The 19,558-nt window shown below is 48.9% G+C and overlaps 1 protein-coding gene across 1 annotated transcript in view; it reads left to right on the top strand.

Moving 5' to 3' along the window:
- Window positions 1-2,492: 2,492 nt before the first annotated feature.
- Window positions 2,493-19,558, top strand: part of RERG (RAS like estrogen regulated growth inhibitor) — a 118,890-nt gene continuing 101,824 nt past the window's right edge. Inside the window, exons 1-2 of the mRNA XM_077340690.1 lie at window positions 2,493-2,751; window positions 13,339-13,519. Coding sequence (XP_077196805.1) covers window positions 13,459-13,519 — 61 coding nt within the window. The 5' untranslated portion in view covers window positions 2,493-2,751; window positions 13,339-13,458. The remainder of the gene's footprint in view (window positions 2,752-13,338; window positions 13,520-19,558) is intronic.

Below are 19,558 nucleotides of genomic sequence, written 5' to 3'. Positions count from 1 at the left end.
ATTGAGCTATTTATAGCCTGCTTATTCCCCCACCCACAGGGACTCCATTTCCCCCCCCCCTCCATTTTGTCCTTGTAACAACAACCCTGTGAGCAACGGCGTACCTAGTCTATTTGGCACCTGGAGTGGGTGGGCAGGTGGGCGGGGCTTGGTGACAGATGCAAACCATGTGCTACTAGTACCCAGCTACACATGCAATCCTCTGAAAGTTCTGCCTGTCCATCAAGCCAGGCAGCCAATCCCCTTTCTCCATGCTTTAAAGAACCCGTGAAGCCCGCTAATTTTCTAAAAAATCAATAGTTTTCCAGTGAAACACCTATGTATAATGCTTCATTATTGCCACCGCTTGTGGAATCATGAGTCTTGCTTCTTTTAAAATAAATCTCATTCCTGATTGGGGTGGGGGGGAAGCTTAGAGAGGCATGCTTTGTGCTACAACTTTTGGGGGGAAATGTTTTGCCTTTGCCTGCATGACTGAATGCCTATTCGTTGCTCCAGGCAGTTCACTTAAAAAAAAAACAACTCCCATCCCTCAGAGAAGGAAGAGGGTGCGAGGGCGGGATGTTGGTGGCGGAGATAGTGCTTCTTCACTTCCATACATTTTTTTTTGCTGGTGGCCTGCTGGTTGCTCTCTGGTAGTTAGTGCTACATATGTTGGTGAATCCACTTTTTGGGATTCACCTAGCACTTTAAAATGGAGGATGTAGCCGGCTGTTTACTGCTCAGATGCTGCATGCTGATGACATCATATGGAGGGGCCAGAATATAACGACAAAGAAAGGTAAATATCTCACTATTTCTAAAGGGTGTGGAAATCCCCTGACACTGCAGAAAAGAGTAAGAGTCCAGCAGCAGCTTAAAAAGTAACAAAACGTGTGACAGGAAATGAGCTTTTCTGATATCTGAAGAAGTGAGCAGTGACTCACAAAAGCTGCCACAAATTTTGTTTGTCTTTGAGGCGCTCCTGAGCTCTTGGAGAATAATATGGCTGCCCATCTTGATCTAAATTTAAGCTAAAGTACTTTGGTCATATCATGAGAAGACAGGACTTTGCGGGAAAAACAATCACGCTAGGAAAAATGGAAGGCAGCAGGAAAAGCGGAAGACCCAGCATGAGCTGAATCAACTCAATCCTGGAAGCTACATCATCTTGGCTGATAATCACATGGGGCTTTTATTTTTTTACTTTTGCTCTTGGCTGACTTCTGGCAGCCCCCGGAGGCTTTTGAAGCAAGGGACATTCAGAGAAATTTCGAAGCAAGAGACATTAGTTCCTCAGGGAAGCACGCCTAGCCTCGACCAGGGCCAGGGCCAGAATGAACTCCCGGGTGAGCTGCGGGCCCTGCAGGAGATTTCGGCATTCTGCAGGGCCTACAAAATGGAGCTCTTCCGCCAGGTCTATGGTTGAGGTTGGGGGCAGCGAGGAAGATCAGCGTGGCCCCCCCCTGCAGCAGTCAGTGTCATCTTGGCCCTCTTTTCTTTCCCCTTGAGGTAGGGATGGGGGGGGGGGATGATGAGGAGGTGATTTCGCCAAGTTGTTGCTGTTTTTGTGTTTTATTGTCCATTTTAATGGCGTTTTATTGGGGTTTTTAGTGGACACGTTTGTAAGTCGCCACGAGCCAATTTTGCGAGTGGCAGTCAATAAATTTAATAACAACAACAACAACAGGGGTTTGCTATTGCCTGCTTCTGCTGAACACGGGATTTTGGGGGCAGTTTCCCTTCCCGATACTAACCAGGCTTGACCCTATGGAGCTTCTGAAATCCGAGACTATTGGGCTAGCCTGGGCCATCCACCACAGGTTGATTCATAGGGGCGTCCCTAAGTCGGAAGCGGCCTGAGGGCACTTAACACGCACCTGGGGGTGCCAACTCTGGGCTGGGAAAGGCCTGGAGACTTTGGGGGTGCAGTCGGGAGTGGCCAGCAATCGGGGTGGGGAGGGACCTCAGGGAAGCGTAATGCCATGGAGTCCACCCTCTAAAGCAGGGGTAGTCAAACTGCGGCCCTCCAGATGTCCATGGACTACAATTCCCAGGAGCCCCTGCCAGCATTCGCTGGCAGGGGCTCCTGGGAATTGTAGTCCATGGACATCTGGAGGGACGCAGTTTGACTACCCCTGCTCTAAAGCAGGAGTAGTCAAACAATTGACTACAATTACCAGGAGCATGCTGGCAGCGGCTCATGGTAATTGTAGTCCATGGGCATCTGGACAACCACCGTTTGGCCTGCCGTGCGAATGATCCATTTTCCCCAGGGGAACGGATCTCCTCAGCCTGGGGATCTCCTGTCACTCTGATAGGTCAGACCTGGGATCCCACCCCTGCCCAAGCGCCCCGAGAGGCCGGTTTGGCGGACCACGTGGGCACCATCCCCCTGCGGTCTCCCAAACGCTCCCGTTTCTAGCCTCGCTGCGCGTCCAGCGTCCAGAGCGCGCTCCTTTCCGGCCACGTAGGGCCGCTCCCCGCGCCCAGTTTGCAGCAGCCGCGGAGCGCCTGGGGCCCGGGCGGGCGGCGGCCTGCAGGGGGCGCCGCAGAGCTTCCTCGCCGGCGCGCCGGAGCCCGAAGCGGCAGCCCTTGTCTCCTTGGCCGCGCTCGCGTGTCGTTGCAGTCCTGCAGCAGCGCCTCCGCCGCTCTCCCCATGGCTCCGCTCGCCTCGCCGCTCTGAGCGGGCTCTCTGCAGCCGCAGCGGCGGGGTCTCGCCGGGCGCCGTCCGTCCGTCCGCCGAAGAGTTCGTGGCCGGCCGGCGGGGAGGTGAGTCGTTCGGGAGGAGGATGCGGGCGAGTCCTTCGGGAGGGTGGGGGGCCCGGCGGATGCTCCGCTGCGCTGCCCGGGAAGGCGTTAAGCCCTCTTGCAAGGAACCCGGGGGGCGGGGGAGACTTGGGTAGGTGGGTGGGTGGGTGTGCAGCACCCTCCCCATCCTGAAAGTGGGGCGGCTTGGGGAAAGGGATGACCCACCTGTTGGTAGCGTGACTGAAGGACCCCCTTCTCCGATGCTCGGGGGTGGGGTGGGGTGGGTGGGGGACGCCGGTTTCCGCCGCCGGAGGGCGGGCGGGCTGCAGTTGAACGCGTCTCGGAGGAAAGCCCTCTGCGTATGCTCAGGAGCTCGCGCGGGTCTTGGACTGCTGCTGAAGCCCACGCCCGTGGATTTCTCTGGCTTTGGTGTTCTTGACTGAGATTCTGGGCGAGGGTGAATGTATGTGGCATGAGTCGCTGGGGAGATGCATGGAGCGGCCCTATCCCATCGTCATCGACTGGCCGTCATGGTCTCAGACTGGCTGGCTCTGCAGGGTCTCTCGTAGAGGTGGAGAAATCGCAGTCCTGGGGAACTGAAACTTTTTTTTGTTTGTTTAAGGTGGTGTCAATTTGAGTGGGGTGGAGGTAGCTGTGAGTTTCTTGCAGGGTGTTGGGGGTTGGACTAGATGACCCCTGAGTTCCCTTCCAGCTCTGTGTTGCTCCTTCAGGGAGCTCAGGGGAGTAGAGATCTTCTCCTCTTCCCAACAGTATGCACAGAATTGTAGGTGCAGCTGAAAGAGGGAGAAAAAGTGACTGGCCTGAAGTGAAGTTCATTCTAGAGCTGAGACTGAAAAAGAAGTGTTGGGGTTTTATACCCCGCTTTTTACTGCCCAAAGGAGTCCCAAAGCAGCTTACCATCTCCTTCCCTTCCTCTCCCCACAACTGACAATCTCTTCAGCAGGTGGGGTTGAGAGAGCTCTGAGCAAAGTGGGACTGGCTCAAGGTCACCCAGCGGTTTCACGTGTCTCAAAGCGACTTACACTCACCTACCTTCCTTCTCTCCACAACAGACACCCTGCGAGGTAGGAGAGGCTGAGAGAGCTCTGAGAGAACTGTGACTGGCCTGTAGTCTCCCAGCTGGCTGCATGTGGCAGAGCGGAGATTCAAACCAGATTAGAGGCTGTTGCTCTTAACCACGGCACCATCTTTGTTCTTCCCACCCTTCCCACTGGGAAGTTGTTTTTTGTCAAAACTTATTTAGAAGTCCTGTCTTCTGCTGCCATGTGCAGACATTTGAGGATCAACAATGTTTAACTCTCTAGTGTGAGAACGACACTCTGCACATGCTCAAAGGGCACACCTTCCTTTGTCTCATCTCTGCTTTGTCCATTACAAGGATTACAAGGTCGTTCCAGAGTGGGGGAGTGGAGCAGGGAACGTTGTCAGCTCTCCTTGGCCATGGTGAGAATTGAGATCAGGGTCCCTCCCGAAAAGGAAAACCACATAGGGGCTCGGCCAGATCCCTATATAACATTATATAACATATAACATTTTTAAGGATGAATCTCAAAAAAATACGTTCATCTGTCTGCAGCACAAGCCTCTCAAATCATGCAGCACAGGAGACAAGAAAATTAGCTACAATATCTAACATTCTTAACCTTTTTGGGGTCACGGCCCTTTTAGGAAGGCCAGCAGATAGACCGAAAATCATTTATTATTGAACAACAAGAAAGCTTGAACATTCTGTCATATTGGCAAAGCTTTTAAAAAGACTGTATGAAGCCAAAGTTTAGGACATTTGACCAAGAGAAGCAGGTGCATTCGTGTTGTTTTCTTGAATGCATTCATCCAAGGAGACACAAAAGGAACAATTACCTGATTTCTTATTCTTTACCATGATGAAGGCTGAATCTAGCAATTTATTATTTCATGAAAAGGGCATTTCAGTTCCCAGGGACCCCCATCAACCTGTTGGGCTCCCCTTCTCACATTTTTCAGTCTGTGGCCTCCTTCAAATGTTCCAGGGCCCAAATTGAGAATGGCTTTTAAGATTTGTATTAGATGGCACAGGCTTTCACTCATGAAACTGAAGAACTTAGCTCAACTAAGGATGTGCAATTCGATCCACCCAAAAAGTACATAATTCACCTGTGATTCGGGCACAAATTGGCTGAATCTGGTCTGAATTGCCATCCTTATCCATTGTTGTTCCTCTATATATTTGTGAAACAGCCTAGGGGGTGGGATGTGTTTGGCTGTCCAAGTTGGAATAGGTCCAATCTGGGTGTAGACAGCTTTGCCCTGATTGGCCCTGCCCCTGCAGCTCCCGCCCTCCATCCCTGGACTCTAGCCTCTTTGTTCTCAGACACCTCAGTGCCTGGAGCCAGCAGCAGGTGACAGGGCCCTGGGCAAAGGGTTGTGGTGGATGTCTTGCTAACGAGGACCTCTTGGCCTGCTAGGCTGGGCCTGCTGACGAGAGCCTCCCAGCCTGCTGACTGCCTGCTAAGGAGGTCTGTTCCGGCCCTGCTAACAAGCTGCCCAGCTCCCGCCTGACCCACTTGATCTGGCTGCGAGCTGCGGCCCAAAGCCACCTTAGGTTGCCTGGCTGGGGGCCAGGGGAGGGGACCCTTTCAAGGCCTGTTCTTAGGAACGGGCTTTGCAGCTATTTTCTCAATATGTTTAAATGGCTAAATAAGCCTTGCTCAAATCGCCGAATTGCAATTCAGCAATTCAAGAAAGTGGCAATTCAAGCAAGAAAGGGGAGAAGGTTCCCCCCCCTTTTTTCCTGGGCTCTAGAGGTACAGGCACCAAACTTTCAGTGTAGCTGCGGGAACTCCTCCTCAAAAGAACCCCCAAGCTGCAAAAAGCTTGGACTATGGGTCCAGTCTTAGGGGCACCCAAAGGGGGTGCCCCAAGCCAAACTCCATTATTTCCTGTGATGAGGAAAAAACAGATTCTCTGGTCTGTTCTCCCCATAGGGAATAATGGAGATTGGGTGGGGGCAATGTGTGACCCTAGAATTGGACCCCCCTGGTCCAAAAGTTTTGCAACTTGGGGGTTCATTGGAGGAGAGGCTCCCGCAGCCACACTGCAAGTTTGGTGCCTCTCCCTTTAGTCCTTCCCCAAAAGCCCAGTAAAGACAGCAAGGGGAAAATTCCCACAAACTTTAATGACACCTTTGGTTTCAATGGTGCCGAATCAAACTACACCATAGGTGATTTAGACAAATCACTTTGGTCCAAATGGGAAACCATCTGGATCTTCTTTTCATTGCCCATCCCTATTTGCTACACTGCTGTCCATTTGCAAGAAAGCAGGTCATAGTTGAGGCCTTTAGCCCCTCAGAATTCAAGCAACATGACCATATGTGGTCGTATCACCTGATCAATGTTTAATGAAGTTTAAAAGTATATAAAAATTAATTAACTTCCACCCATTCAGGAGACCTTTCCAGGGCTGGCAAGAAACCCCAGGGTTTCACAAGAGCTTGCCTGAGAAAGTCTACTGTAGCCATTAACCCTTGAGAGGAATTGGGGGCCTTGCTCTTTATGCAGAACTCCCACCTCGCATCAGTTCTGGCCCTGATTCCCTTGGCATTTGTTTTGTTATTGTTCCAGTAGATGACGATATTCCTGAGAAGTAGATCGGGAGAGATTTAGTTGCGCTGGGACAAGAGTAGTTAGATTAATGATGTTTTCATGCCACTAGGGATTATTAGAGGCATGGGCCGTGTAAGCGCCTTTCCAGGTGTGAATATAAATCAAAGTCAGCAGGTTTCTGGATAAGAGGATTGCAGACAAATGGAACTGTCATAAGAAGAAAGGGATGTATATGCCAGTCAAGACAGACTGGAAATCAATGTCATCCAGTGGATCACAATATCTGGTTTTGGATTTCAACATATTTTGGACCCAAAAACGGAATTCTGTTTTGTTTTGCGTTTTCCAAAGTATGCAATAGTGGTTTGTTACATCATTGCTTACAGTAGTTGGTCCTCATAATATAATTGAAACTACCAAAAAGAGGCATGGATCCAGCTAGCTTTCTTGCCACAGTCCCTGGTTTTATCTTCAGTTCTCTTTCTTACCTCAGTCCCTGGTTTTATCCTCAGTTCTCTTTCTTGCCACGGTCTGGTTTTATCCTCAGTTCTCTTGCCACGGTCTGGTTTTATCCTCAGTTCTCTTTCTTGCCACGGTCTGGTTTTATCCTCAGTTCTCTTTCTTTCTTTGGTCCTGGGTTTTATCCTCAGTTCTCTTTCTTACCTCTGTCCCTGGTTTTATCCTCAGTTCTCTTTCTTACCTCTGTCCCTGGTTTTATCCTCAGTTCTCTTTCTTGCCATGGTTCCTGGTTTTATCCTCAGTTCTCTTTCTTGCCACGGTCCCTGGTTTTATCCTCAGTTCTCTTTCTTGCCACGGTCCCTGGTTTTATACTCAGTTCTCTTTCTGACCATAGTCCCTGATTTTATCCTCAGTTCTCTTTCTTACTATAATCCATGAGGCAGATCTCCAGCATAGGCTTTTCACCAATCAGACAGCTGGTTGGAGCCACCCCAAAGCTGGACCAACCCTTTGAGAGTACTGATTTCCCCAAAGGAGACCCGGGGAAGTTCAGAATTCCTAAATCAAATGGCCCCTTAAACCAGGTTCCCCAGAGTTTAGGGCACACTTGGGATTGTGGCAATTGCATGGTGGGCGTAGCAACAAAATGCAGCTACTGAAAATTTTTCACAGTCAGAGTAGTTCAGCAGTGGAATAGGCTGCCTAAGGAGGTGGTGAGCTCCCCCTCACTGGCAGTCTTCAAGCAAAGGTTGGATACACACTTTTCTTGGATGCTTTAGGATGCTTAGGGCTGATCCTGCGTTGAGCAGGGGGTGGGACTAGGTGGCCTGTATGGCCTCTTCCAACTCTATGATTATGTGATTCTACTGGAGACAGAGTCAGCCATAGAATGAGTGCTGTGGCTTAACTCCAGTAACACAGTGCAGATTCTCCTGCTGTGACGGCAGATGCTGCCAATGCAACATTAAAAAGAAAATCTGCAAAGCCAGTCAGAAACCCTGGTGGTCAAATTCCCTATCTGGCCCCGTCCATTTCCCAAAAACGTTTGACAGGCATCGCATTAGAGACCCCTGCATTGAGATTTGTCCTGAAGTTCCCTGCTGGCTGGAACCGAGGATGACCTTCTGCAAGGACCGAACAAATCTGGGCCTGACTGTACTGCAATTGAGGTGGCATAATCAGGTCAGCCTTGTAGGGAACCCTGTGCAGAGAAAGATCTTCCTTCCGGGGGATATCATAAAGGAACTGCCTTCATGATAAAATACGATTGTTTCTCTGTAGATATTGTTTCTCTGTAGATTGTTTCTCTGTAGAGCAGGGCTTGGCAACAAATCCCTTGCTGTTATAATTTATTAGGGTACATGGGAACTCTTGACGGACTAGCTGTCATAAAACCCTAGAAGCACTTCGAGGATTTCCTAGCAGCAGATTCCCACTCAGGCTGGTCAACGTTCCTGGATGACCTTGGAGATGCCCCGAGCTCTCAGTGAGAGCCAGCATGGTGTCGTGGTCTTGTATTCATTAATGAACATTTCTGTACTGATATCTGGAAAGTTTTTATTCCAATGGAGCTAACTACGCTGGATTACTGTATTTCTCACAGAGTTTTTTCATGTGGTTTGTAGAGCGCCAGCCAGTGATCTGGAGATCCGGGTTTGATTCCCCACTCCTCCTCCACATGCATATGTCTGAGTGACCTTGAGCCATCTGCAGTTCTCTCAGAGCTCTCTTAGCCTCACAGGGTGTCTGTTGTGGGGGGGAGGAAGGAAAGGTGATTTAGAACTCCTTTTGGTAGAGAAAAGTGAGGCACAAACCCCCAGCTCCTCCTCATCCTCCTCCCTCTTCTTTTCCCCTCCCCCTGAATTACTTGAAAAAAAGCTGAGTTCTTGAACTGATAGATGGTAAATAGAAATGATATACATCAACAATTGTCCTTATTCATATATATTGTATATCTTTATTCTTATCCATATTTATTGGACTCCATTTGATTGGGCCTGCCTGGGGAGCCCTGAAGTGGAGACTCATAGAATCATAGAATAACAAAGTTGGAAGGGACCTCCTGGGTCATCTAGTCCTACCCCCTGCACTATGCAGGACACTCACATCCCAATCGCTCATCCACTGTAACCTGCCACCCCCCTGAACCTTCACCGAATCAGCCTCTCCGTTTAAAAATTTCCAAAGATGGAGAACCTACCCCCTCCCGAGGAAGCCTGTTCCACTGAGAAACCGCTCTGTCAGGAACTTCTTCCAGATGTTTAGATGGAAATTCTTTTGAATTAATTTCATCCCATTCGTTCTGGTCTGTCCCTCCGGGGCAAGAGAGAACAACTCTGCTCCATCCTCTTCATGGCAGCCTTTTAAATCCTTGAAGATGGTTATCAGATCCCCTCTCAGTCGTCTCCTCTCCAGGCTAAACAGACCAAGCTCCCCCAACCTTTCTTCATATGTCTTGGTCTCCAAACCCCTCACCTTCTTGGTTGCCCTCCTCTGGGAGGGAAGGCATCAGGGTATCATCTACTCTCCTCAGATCTCAGACCCTGGTCAGTATTTGGCTGGGAGACCCCCAAGGAAGTCCAAGGTCACTATGCAGAGGCAGGGAAGGGGAAACCATCTCTGAACATCTCCTGGCTTGAAAATCTACCTTAAGGTGGCTGCAACTGGATGGCACTTTCCACTACCAGGCAAAGCACAGGCCAGAAATACACTCCCCAGGGTACCATTGGATGGAGACCACCAAGGAAGTCCCAGGTTGCTATGCAGAAGCAGGGAAGGGGAAACCACCTCTGTTTGTCTCTTTCCTGGAAAACTCGACATAAATCAGCTGCAGCTTTATGGGACTTTCCACCTGCCAAATAAAACACCACTTTGTTCCCATTTGCAAGCATGAGTTCACTTTTGTGTAATCAGATGAGAAACAGCTATTAAATAACAAAGATTACCATCTTGCCAGCTTGTGGATGGGGCACTGGAAGAGAGAAAGCACAATATTTTCCTCATTTCCATTGAGTATAAGGGATGGACCCGAAACAGCCGACCAGAGAAGCAGATGGCGTTGGCTGGAAACCTCCGAACGCCAGGGCTGATGGAGAATGTTCTCTGCCACTGTTTGTCAGATCGGGAACCAAAATAGCTCTGCTACAAATGACTTTTTAAGCGCCTTGCTTTTGACACATTCACAAGTGGGATTTTATTGCACTGGAAAATCAGGTGGTAACTGGTGTGCTATTTGGGTATGAATTCCTCAAACCTCTGCCTGGTTGGGTGGGCAGTTTAATGAACCACAATATTTGGAGAAGATGCATTGGGTTTTCTAGGTCGTCTCTGTTCAGACCTCACAGTTCAGTGGACCAAGACTTGAGAGCCAAAGGGTGGGGTTTTTAAAGCCTAAATTGCAGATTCTCCCAGGCTACATCGCTTTTGAAAGCCCGGGTAAAGAACTTAAGCATGTATGTTAGGGGTGCTTTCAGAATGCTGAAATGGCCAAATAGCATCTCGCTTCCACGGTTATTATACATTCCCACAACTTGTCCAATCAGGAATAACCTGAGTCATTTAAAGTAAATTTGAAACCAGATAATATTCGGGATATAGAACCAATCAATTCAATAGTGTTTTTCGCCTATTCACCACCTGGAGGTTGGCAACTCTGTTAGCCACAAAGTCTGTTCAGCTCAGTTAACATTTTGGGCTTGGCTTCAGTTTAAGACCTTGAGAGGAGCCAGGTGTAACGAATTTTGGAGAGTGGATGGGTCAATGTGGAGGCCTACTGCTGTTCCTATATGTCACTCTCTTTGTCTCGAGAGCCAAAACCTGCCTGCTTTTCCGTGGCTCGCTGAGAGAAAAGGAAGGCTGAGGGGCTTATCCGAAAACACAGAGTACGTAGTGGTTTGCTAGTTTGGTGTAGTGGTTAGGAGTGCGGACTTCTAATCTAGCATGCCAGGTTCGATTCTGCCCTCCCCCACATGCAACCAGCTGGGTGACCTTGGGCTCAACACGGCACTGATAAAACTGTTCTGACCAAGCAGTAATATCAGGGCTCTCTCAGCCTCACCCACCCCACAGGGTGTCTGTTGTGGGGAGAGGAATGGGAAGGCGACTGTAAGCCGCTTTGAGCCTCCTTCGGGTAGGGAAAAGCGGCATATAAGAACCAACTCTTCTTCTTCTTCTTCTTCTAAGAGCAGAGGCCAAAAAAGCCATGAGGGAAAGGGCAGAATACCAGTGTAAAATTTTAATTAATTTAAAATTCACAAACACCCAAGACTCATTGCCGACCTTTTTTAATCACCCATTTCACTTGTGAGGCGGGTTCCGCCTCACAAGGAGGGTTTTCTGTGAGGAGTTTTTAGCATGTCGCTTTTCCCGTAGAGGGAAAATGGCACTATTCATATGTTTCGAGCCAGGGTTGCTTTTAAAATGCGTCCCGCTGAGTAATCAACGGGGTTACTATAATCCGCGAGGAGCTGAGCCTCTGTAAAGGCGTTAATGGGTAGCTTGTTCGTTATATGTAGGGGTGCCAAAATATATCGCTAGCAAGTGGCTTTCAAGGCCAACAGAGAGGGAGGGCAATAGAAGTTCTCTTTCTCCTGGGGAAAGGGAAAAAGGAGGACAACGTTTCTGAAAACAACATCAATGGGACATTGAGGGATGTTGTTTGTGGGTGTTAGATCTGGGCACTTGGTCAGCCTACGGTTGCTCTCTCCAGCCAGGGTCTGGAGATCTCCTGGCGTTACCACAGATCTCCTGACTACAGTGATCTGGCCCCCTGGAGAAAATGGCTGCTTTGGACAGTGGACTTTATGGCATTATGCCCCACTGAGGTATTTTCCTGCCCCCAAACCTGCCTTCCCCAAGTTCCACCCCCAAATCTCAAGGAATTTCTCTTGCTGGAGCTGAGTACCCAGTACCAGACAAGTTTTCCAAATCATGGAAGCGTGGCCTTCTGTTTGTAACGAATGAAGAAAGGTTGTTCTTGCCTGCCAAGGACCTCAAATTAACTCTTCTAAAAGACCTCGAATTAACTAAATATACAGGAATTCCTAAGCAGAGAAGAGCTGAGGAGCTGGTTTATTGTACCCCATTTTTCACTCCTGAAGGAGTCTCAGATAGGCTTCCCTTCTTCTCCCCACAACAGACACCCTGTGAGGTAGGGCTAGAGAGTTGAGAGGCTGAGAGAGTTCAGAAAGAACTGTGACTGGCCCGAGGTCACCTAGCTGGCTGCATGTGGAGGAGCGGGGAATCAAACCCAGCTCTCCAGATTAGAGGCCACCACCCTCAACCACTACACCAAGCTGGCTCTAAACACCCACAGTTAGTTCAAGTCCTGGATGAAAACTCAAGAGACTTGGGTTCAAGTCTCCAAACTCATCCACAAAGCTCATGGGGTGACCCTGAGCTGCTCACCCTCTTTCATCCTAACCTACCTTGCAGGGGGGTTGTGAAACTGAAATGGAAGAAGGGAGGCCCATGTAGCAGTTGAAGTTTCTGTGTGTGTGTGTATCGGCAGAGGAGAGATTGTTGCAGAGGTCATAAAAGCATCACACGGATCTTGCCCATCAGCCCCACTTATGGGCTGGCACAAAATGTGGGGAATTCCCCCCCTCCCCCCATTGGGACTACTAAATTGGAAAGGGGGCACTGCTGCTTTGCCTTTGGAAGTTGGAGAGAGGGAACTTTGGCAGCTTCTGTGCAATAGTTAAAGACTTATTAGCGGTCTCCTGTACAGCACCTGAGTATAACCTGTTCCTTAGAGTCCCATCCCATGGCCCTTCCATGATGACTGTCAAGGTGAGAGGAGGGGACTCACAAATGCTCTCCCACATTGAAACTACCCTGTTTTTGGAAAGTTAGCACTTAAAGTAGGAATGCTCCTCCCGAGGCTTCCCCTTGAAGTACTAGTTTTCTGGGTGCAGGGAGTTTCTTTGAGGAAACAGGGAATATCCTTCTCATTCCGATCAAAGCCATTCTGAAGGGAGTGAATCCATAAAAACCCTGGAAATGGATTCTTCTGAATTTGGATCAACCCATTCCCAGTCAAAAATGGAGAGAGCAACTCTGAATTTTCACAAGGAAGATGGTTGGAGGTGTGACTTGGTGCTGACTGGGGTTGCCATCTCTGGGTTGGGAAATTCCTGGAGGTTTGGAGGTGGAGACTGGGGAGGATGGAAACTGAGAAAGCGAGGAGCTCAGGGCAATCTAGATTCCAAAGGAAACTTTTTCTACAGGGGAACCGCCTTCTGTAGTCTGGAAGTGGGTCGTAATTGCAGGAAATCTCCAGCACCAAGCTGGCAACCCTAAAGATGGCCCTAATGAATGAAAGTGCTCTTACAGTTTGTGTGTGTGTGTGTGGGGGGGGGGGTGATGCACACCTGAACTGCCTGCCCAACAAGAGCCACCCCGTTCATATTTGTCTCTGAAAATCATTGCTTTCTGTGGTTTTCGGTAAATCTGCCCAAGCTTGCATAAAAGAATCCAAGCGTTTTCAAAATCATCAGCATTGCAGGCCATCCCCCTAACCATCTCCTGGCTTCTCTCCCCCTAGACCTGGCTTTGGGAGTCACGATGACGCAGTCAAGCTGAAGAGAGGACCGAGCCGTTTAGCCTCGACTCCAGTTTGGGTCCACCCGTGAAGTCGCCTCCGACACTCTCCGGGCTCCTCACCATGGCTAAGAGCGCGGAAGTGAAGCTAGCCATCTTCGGCCGGGCGGGAGTCGGGAAGTCCGGTACGTCTGCCTTCTTCTCTGTTCCCTTGTGGGCTCCTTGCTTTGCATCCCTTGTTTGGAAAAAGCCTTCCGTAGGCAGGAGGAGGAAGAATCCTAAGTGAGCAAAACTGCCCGATGGAAAGAGGGCAGGGGCCCCGTGAAGCCCTCAAGGCATGGCATGTTCTCTGCAAGAAACTCACTCCGCTGTTAGTAGGAAGCTGGGAATCATTACGAGAACATAGATCTAGATTACCCGTTTTGTTTTATGGCATCCTAATCTCAGGATCGCTGCTGGTGTTGCCACTTTGCCAAGCATGGAGATGAAACGAGAGCTTGGTGCTTACTAATTGGTGCTTATTAATTGAGGGCTGCAGTGGAAACTGCATTGAAATTAACCGCTTAACGAAATAATAAACTTGTTCACGGGGTTGAATTTTCGTGGGCAAGTGCGAAAGAAAGGATGGATTCAGTAATTGATTAATTTGTGATGGGGGGGACTGTTTTATAGATGATGGTAGAATGTGGGGAGGGATAATTCCACAATGTATTTTACATGTATATGTCTCTCTCTCTCTTTTTTTTTACGTGTATTATTGAATTAAATTCAATAAATTTAAGAAGAAAAAGAAAAAAAGGAACGGTATTGACGGTATCACACTGGGGAATGGTCTCGCAATTGTTATATGAAAGATGAGAGTATTTGAAGAAAGACCCACAAGTGCTTTGTTCGTAGCCCATTCACAGTGGTTGCATGTTTTGGTGTTGTCGCTGCCCTGGATTTCTTGCACATATTGGTGACAGGGTGTGGTAGAACGTTGTGTGGCACAGGGATCTCCACTGCAACCGCGTGGGTCAGGGCAGGGTCTAGATGGGACGGCTTCTGGGGGCTCCATAGAGGAAAAAAAAATGCTAAGTGGGAGAGACACAGTGGGAAATCACAACAGAGAAAAACTGTGTCTGAAACAGGACAATTTTAAATGCAGTCGACACATTTGTGTGCTGTCTTTTTCCTTATTTTATCTTGCCAGTCAGGACACCCGAAACGATCATTTCTGCCGAACAGCTTTCACCAGTTGTGGTCACAATCAAGAAGGCTTTGTGTGACTGAATAAGGACTAAAAAGTACAGCTACTGATGTGACCTTCAGCCTTGATAAGGGAACATCATACTCTTAGAATCTGAATATCTTTAAAAATTCGCTTACTTACAACTAAAGAAAACTGAATGTACTTTCTAGTACTTGTTCAATCACACTAATTCATCTTTATTGTGACCACAGCTGATGAAAGCTGTTTGACAGAAACGACCGTTTTGGGTGTCACTACAAGCAAAATAAAATTAAGAAAAAGACAGCGTAAAAGCTTATTGATTGCACCTAAAATTGCCTTGTTTCAGACACCGCTTTTCTCTATCGTTAACTCCACAGAGAAGCTGCCTCCACAGAGGGATCTGTCCCTTTGTAAAAAGTTGTGTGGCCATGCAAGCCGGCTTAGAAGTCTCACTTTCATTCTAGACAAATAAAATCAGAGTCCAGTAGCACCGACCAACAAAGATTTATTCAGGGCATGAGCTTTTGAGTGCAAGCAAGTCTGAGGAAGAGTGCTTGCACTTGAAAGCTCATGCCCTGAATAAATCTTTGTGGGTCTCAAAGGTGCTACTGGACTCTGATTTTATTGTGCTACTTCAGACCCACACGGCTACTTGTTTGAATCTTTTATTCTAGACGTGTGAGATGTGATTGCAGTTCCCTGGATCTTAGAGTCAACAGCTCTTGCTAGGCCAGTGGACTTCACAGCATGGCTCTAGGGGTATTCTTCTCAGTGATCCCTGGCGTTCGAATTCTCTTCTTCAGCAAAGAAAGCTGGTTTGTGAAGATGAAGGCGAGGCTGAAATCCATCGCCCTGGCCTCTGTTTTCAGGTTGGAGAGATTTTTAAAAAGAAAAGGGATGGACCTCTCCTTCCTACCCTCTGATGTGGTATAGATCAGACAGTTACATCACTTCTTGGACACTTTCCTGGAAGTAAGCCACGCTGGAATATCATTGAACGGAGCTCTGCATAGACCTCTTTAGTGTTGCTTTTGGTGCAACTGCCTGCTGTGTGCCAGCCCCTGTGGAAAACCAGGGTGTGAGTGGATGAGAGTACACTTGTAGCATTGTAAGGCCTGGTGAACATCCCTGCTTTTATTCCTGCTGATCATGCGCACCTCGGCGCAGTGCCATCAGTGTGCATGAATATTAGGAAAGTCCTTTGCTATTTGCTACAGTGAGAAAACAGCTTAATCACGTGCACACTTTGGACATTTTTAAGCAGAGGCTGGATAGCCATTGGACAGAAAGGCATTCTGTGGCAGCATTGGAGGGAAGACTCTATGGCATGATTGAAGGGAGGACTATATGACAGCTCTGAAGGGAGGACTCTGTGGCAGCAATGGAGGGAGGACTCTATGACAGCATTAGAGGGAGGGCTCTGTGACAGGATTGAAGGGATGACTCTAAGGCATATCTGAAGGGAGGACTCTGTGGCATCACAGCCCTGCTCGGCACCCTCCCTTCCCCAAACTTCACCCTACCCAGGTTCTAACACCCAATAGTGTTGCCAACCTCCAGGTTGGGCCTGGAGAGCTCCCAAAATTGCGCTCTCCAGACTAGCGTGATCAGTTTCCATGAAGAAAATGGCTGCCTTGGAGGGTGGATTCCGTAGCAGTATACCCTGCTGTGGTCCCTCCCCTCCCCAAGCCCCACCCACCCCAGGCTCCACCCTCAAATCTCCAGAATTTCATAACCTGGAGCTGGCAACATACGTCACAGGTCTGCTTGCTACAGGAGAGGAATCTGTCCTCCTTCCTGTGGAAAGCGGAGATATATGAGGTGCGCTCTGCTCTTCGGCATGGCTTTACGTCATCTTAGCACTGGTGGTCATAAATAAGTAGAATTTTTCAGCCAGGTCAGCGTGACTCTTTGGCCTGACCCAAGTTTGCAGCAGTTTTCTTGAGCTATGGCACTATCCTTTCGGACTTGACGTGGCAGGGAGAGAAGAGCTGCCGTCTTGCTGTGGGGCACTTTAACTCCCTTCTGGTCTACGTCTGAAAAGGAGCTGGGAATGAGTAATCTGCCAGTTAAGGCCTCGAGCCTCGTGACAACAGGAATGGTGCTATGTCAAGAGAAAAAAAGCTGATTCGCAAAGGACTTGTTAAGAAAAAGTACAGAAGGCTTACTCTTTGCAGAAAAAACTATCAGAATCCAGTAGCACCTTTAAGACCAACAAGAGACCAAGGGTGTGAGCTTTCGAGTGCAAGCACTCTTCCTCAGACTATGAAGAGCACAGAGACAGCCTGGAAATGTTTCCTCTGAACATTGTCTCCGTAAATCCAACAACAGTCTTGTGAGGCAGGACAGCAGTATTGTCCCCATATTGCAGATGAGTGGCTAAAGGTGGCTTGCCTAAACGGATCTTTCTGTCAGGGTCCCCAGCCATAAATTACACTGGACTGCACTGAACAGCATCGTGGGCAGAGCCACAAAACGTCTGGGACATGAGGCAGAGACACACGTACACATACAAATGCACGAAGCCCACGTGCAGGAAAGAAGGAAAGCAATTTTAAGAAATACATGGGGAAAGAAGAGCGAGAGAAAGAGAGAATAAAACCAACATGGTGTTAGAGGAGCCTTTCTCAATGTTTTTACCACAGAGAAACCCCCGAAACATTCTTCAGGCTTCAAGAAACCCCAGCAGTGGTACAATCATTCAGAATATGGGGCCACAGCTAAACAGGCCCTGGCCCTGACTGAGGCCAGACCGACTTCTTAAATCAGCTTTCTCGTCTTCCCTTTCCTGTCCCCGTTGAAGCTTCTTTTCTGCAGGCCTGTTGCTCACTTTGGGGGCCTTGAGTCTTGAGCTTACGAAATTTGCCACCGGACTCTACTGGGGTTGGGGGGTCTGGGCATGACAGATGTGCTCAGCAGCGGCCCTGTGTGGACAGCCACGTCTGATGGATGGGCTTCTCTTTCTCCATCTCTGCTGGGTTTCACCATCAAAGGGAAAGCCCTGCTTGAGGCTGTCCGAAGAAGAGCCTGTCCGGCCTTTATGACATATGTGGTCGGAACTGCCTGCAAATCTCTTCGTTCTTGACGCTGGCCAGACAGCGGGGAGTCCCTGCCAAACGGTATCGGCCAAAACATTAACCGAGGTGCCAGAACAGGCTTGATCCCACAGCAAAGGCCAAAACACGCGGGACAATAAATAAGAGGATTGTGGCTGTCAGAAGTCCCTGCCAGAGCTTGCTATTGGCTTTGCTTGTTTTCTGTTCATCCTCATTAATTTCTTTTTCCGTGCCCTGGAGTCAGACACGGGGCTTAGACCTTCACGGACCCATGAGTCTCTCTCCAACCTTTACAAGGTACACCGGACAGCCCTGAACAGAGCGCCACGCTAAAGACAAGGGTCTCCCGCTCTCTGTTTAGGATTGCATGCTGGATCAAACAATTTGGTATCATGGAGAGATTTTTGGCCTTGGCGCCTCTTCCAGGCTTGGAATAAAAGGGTGGGAAATGAATGTTTTGAAAGATCTGTCTGGATGTGGTTATGTGGGGAGGGGGAGGGAAGAAGTTGAGCAGGAAGAACTTGTGTGTAATGCAGGAAGGCTATCAGTACATGCAAGGCATGGCAGGCAAGGATTTTGATGGGGCTTGAAGGGCTTCTTAAAGAGGCTTTGGAGAAAGGGAGATAGGAGAGATGAACTGTGCCAGGAATCGAAGGGTTAACCGGTATGTCCCCCATTGGGTGCTACGCCCAAGCGTGAGGAATCTGCTAAGGGTCCCCAGCCCTATGGAAATTAAACTGGCCTCAAATAGAGCCAGGGCCTTTTGGGTCCTGGCCCCAGCCTGGTGGAATGTTCTGCCAGATGACATCAGAGCCCTGACAGTTCCGCAGGACTTGCAAGACAGGGCTGTTCCGCCCGGCCTGGGGTTGAGGCCGGAAGTAGCATCTAACTCCACTGGCCTCTTTCCCTGATCCTTACCAGGCTGAGACCCTGCACTTTGGTTTCTGAATGGTCCACTCCCTCCCATCCCCATCCCCATCGAGGAGGAAGAAGAAGAAGAAGAAGAAGAGGAAGAAGAGGAAGAAGAAGAGGAAGAAGAAGAGTTGGTTCTTATATGCCGCTTTTCTCTACGCAAAGGAGTCTCAAAACGGCTTACAATGGCCTTCCCTTTCCTCTCCCCACAACAGACACCCTGTGAGGGAGGTGAGGCTGAGAAAGCCCTGATACTACTGAAGAAGAAGAGTTGGTTCTTATATGCCACTTTTCTCTACCCAAAGGAATCTCAAAGCGGCTTACAATCGTCTTCCCTTTCCTCTCCCCACAACAGACACCCTGTGAGGTGGTTGAGGCTGACAGAGCCCTGATATTCCTGCTCAGTCATAGCAGTTTTATCAGTGCTGTGGTGAGCCCAAGGTCACCCAGCTGGCTGCATGTGGGGGAGTGCAGAATCGAACCCGGCATGCCAGATTAGAAGTCCGCACTCCTAACCAAACTGGCTCTCAGAAAGCACTATGGCCATTTTTAATACTTAATATTTATTTTTAATGTATAATATCCATTCAATGGACAAGTTTTTAACGCAAATGTTTCAACGTGATGAAACTGGATTAATTTTAAATGTTACATAGGGACTAGGGGCAAAGCCCGTTGTATCCAGGAATACAACGGGCGCCTTGAGCTTGGCGGTGGGAAGAGGAAGGGGAGGAGTTGTCCAGTCTGTAAGGGCATGGGGTTGAATGTGTGTGTTGTGTGGGAGGTTGTGGTGGAGTGGTGGCAAATGAGGGTATGGCGTGGATGTATATGATAAGATGCAGTCTGCCCAGAGAGGTTAAAGATAGGGCGAACTATAAATCCCAGAATAAAATAAACACACAAACCAACCAACCAGCGGATGCTGGCAGGGACTCCTGGGAATTGTAGTCCATGGACATCTGGAGGGCCGCAGTTTGACTACCCCTGCTCTATATACATACAATTGTGACCGGACACCCTGACGAAATGCTGAAGGTTCCGAA

The sequence above is a fragment of the Paroedura picta genome, chromosome 5 (genome assembly GCF_049243985.1).
Source record: "Paroedura picta isolate Pp20150507F chromosome 5, Ppicta_v3.0, whole genome shotgun sequence".
NCBI classification, from domain to species: Eukaryota; Metazoa; Chordata; class Lepidosauria; order Squamata; family Gekkonidae; genus Paroedura; species Paroedura picta.
This window is presented reverse-complemented; position numbering and strand designations above follow the sequence as displayed.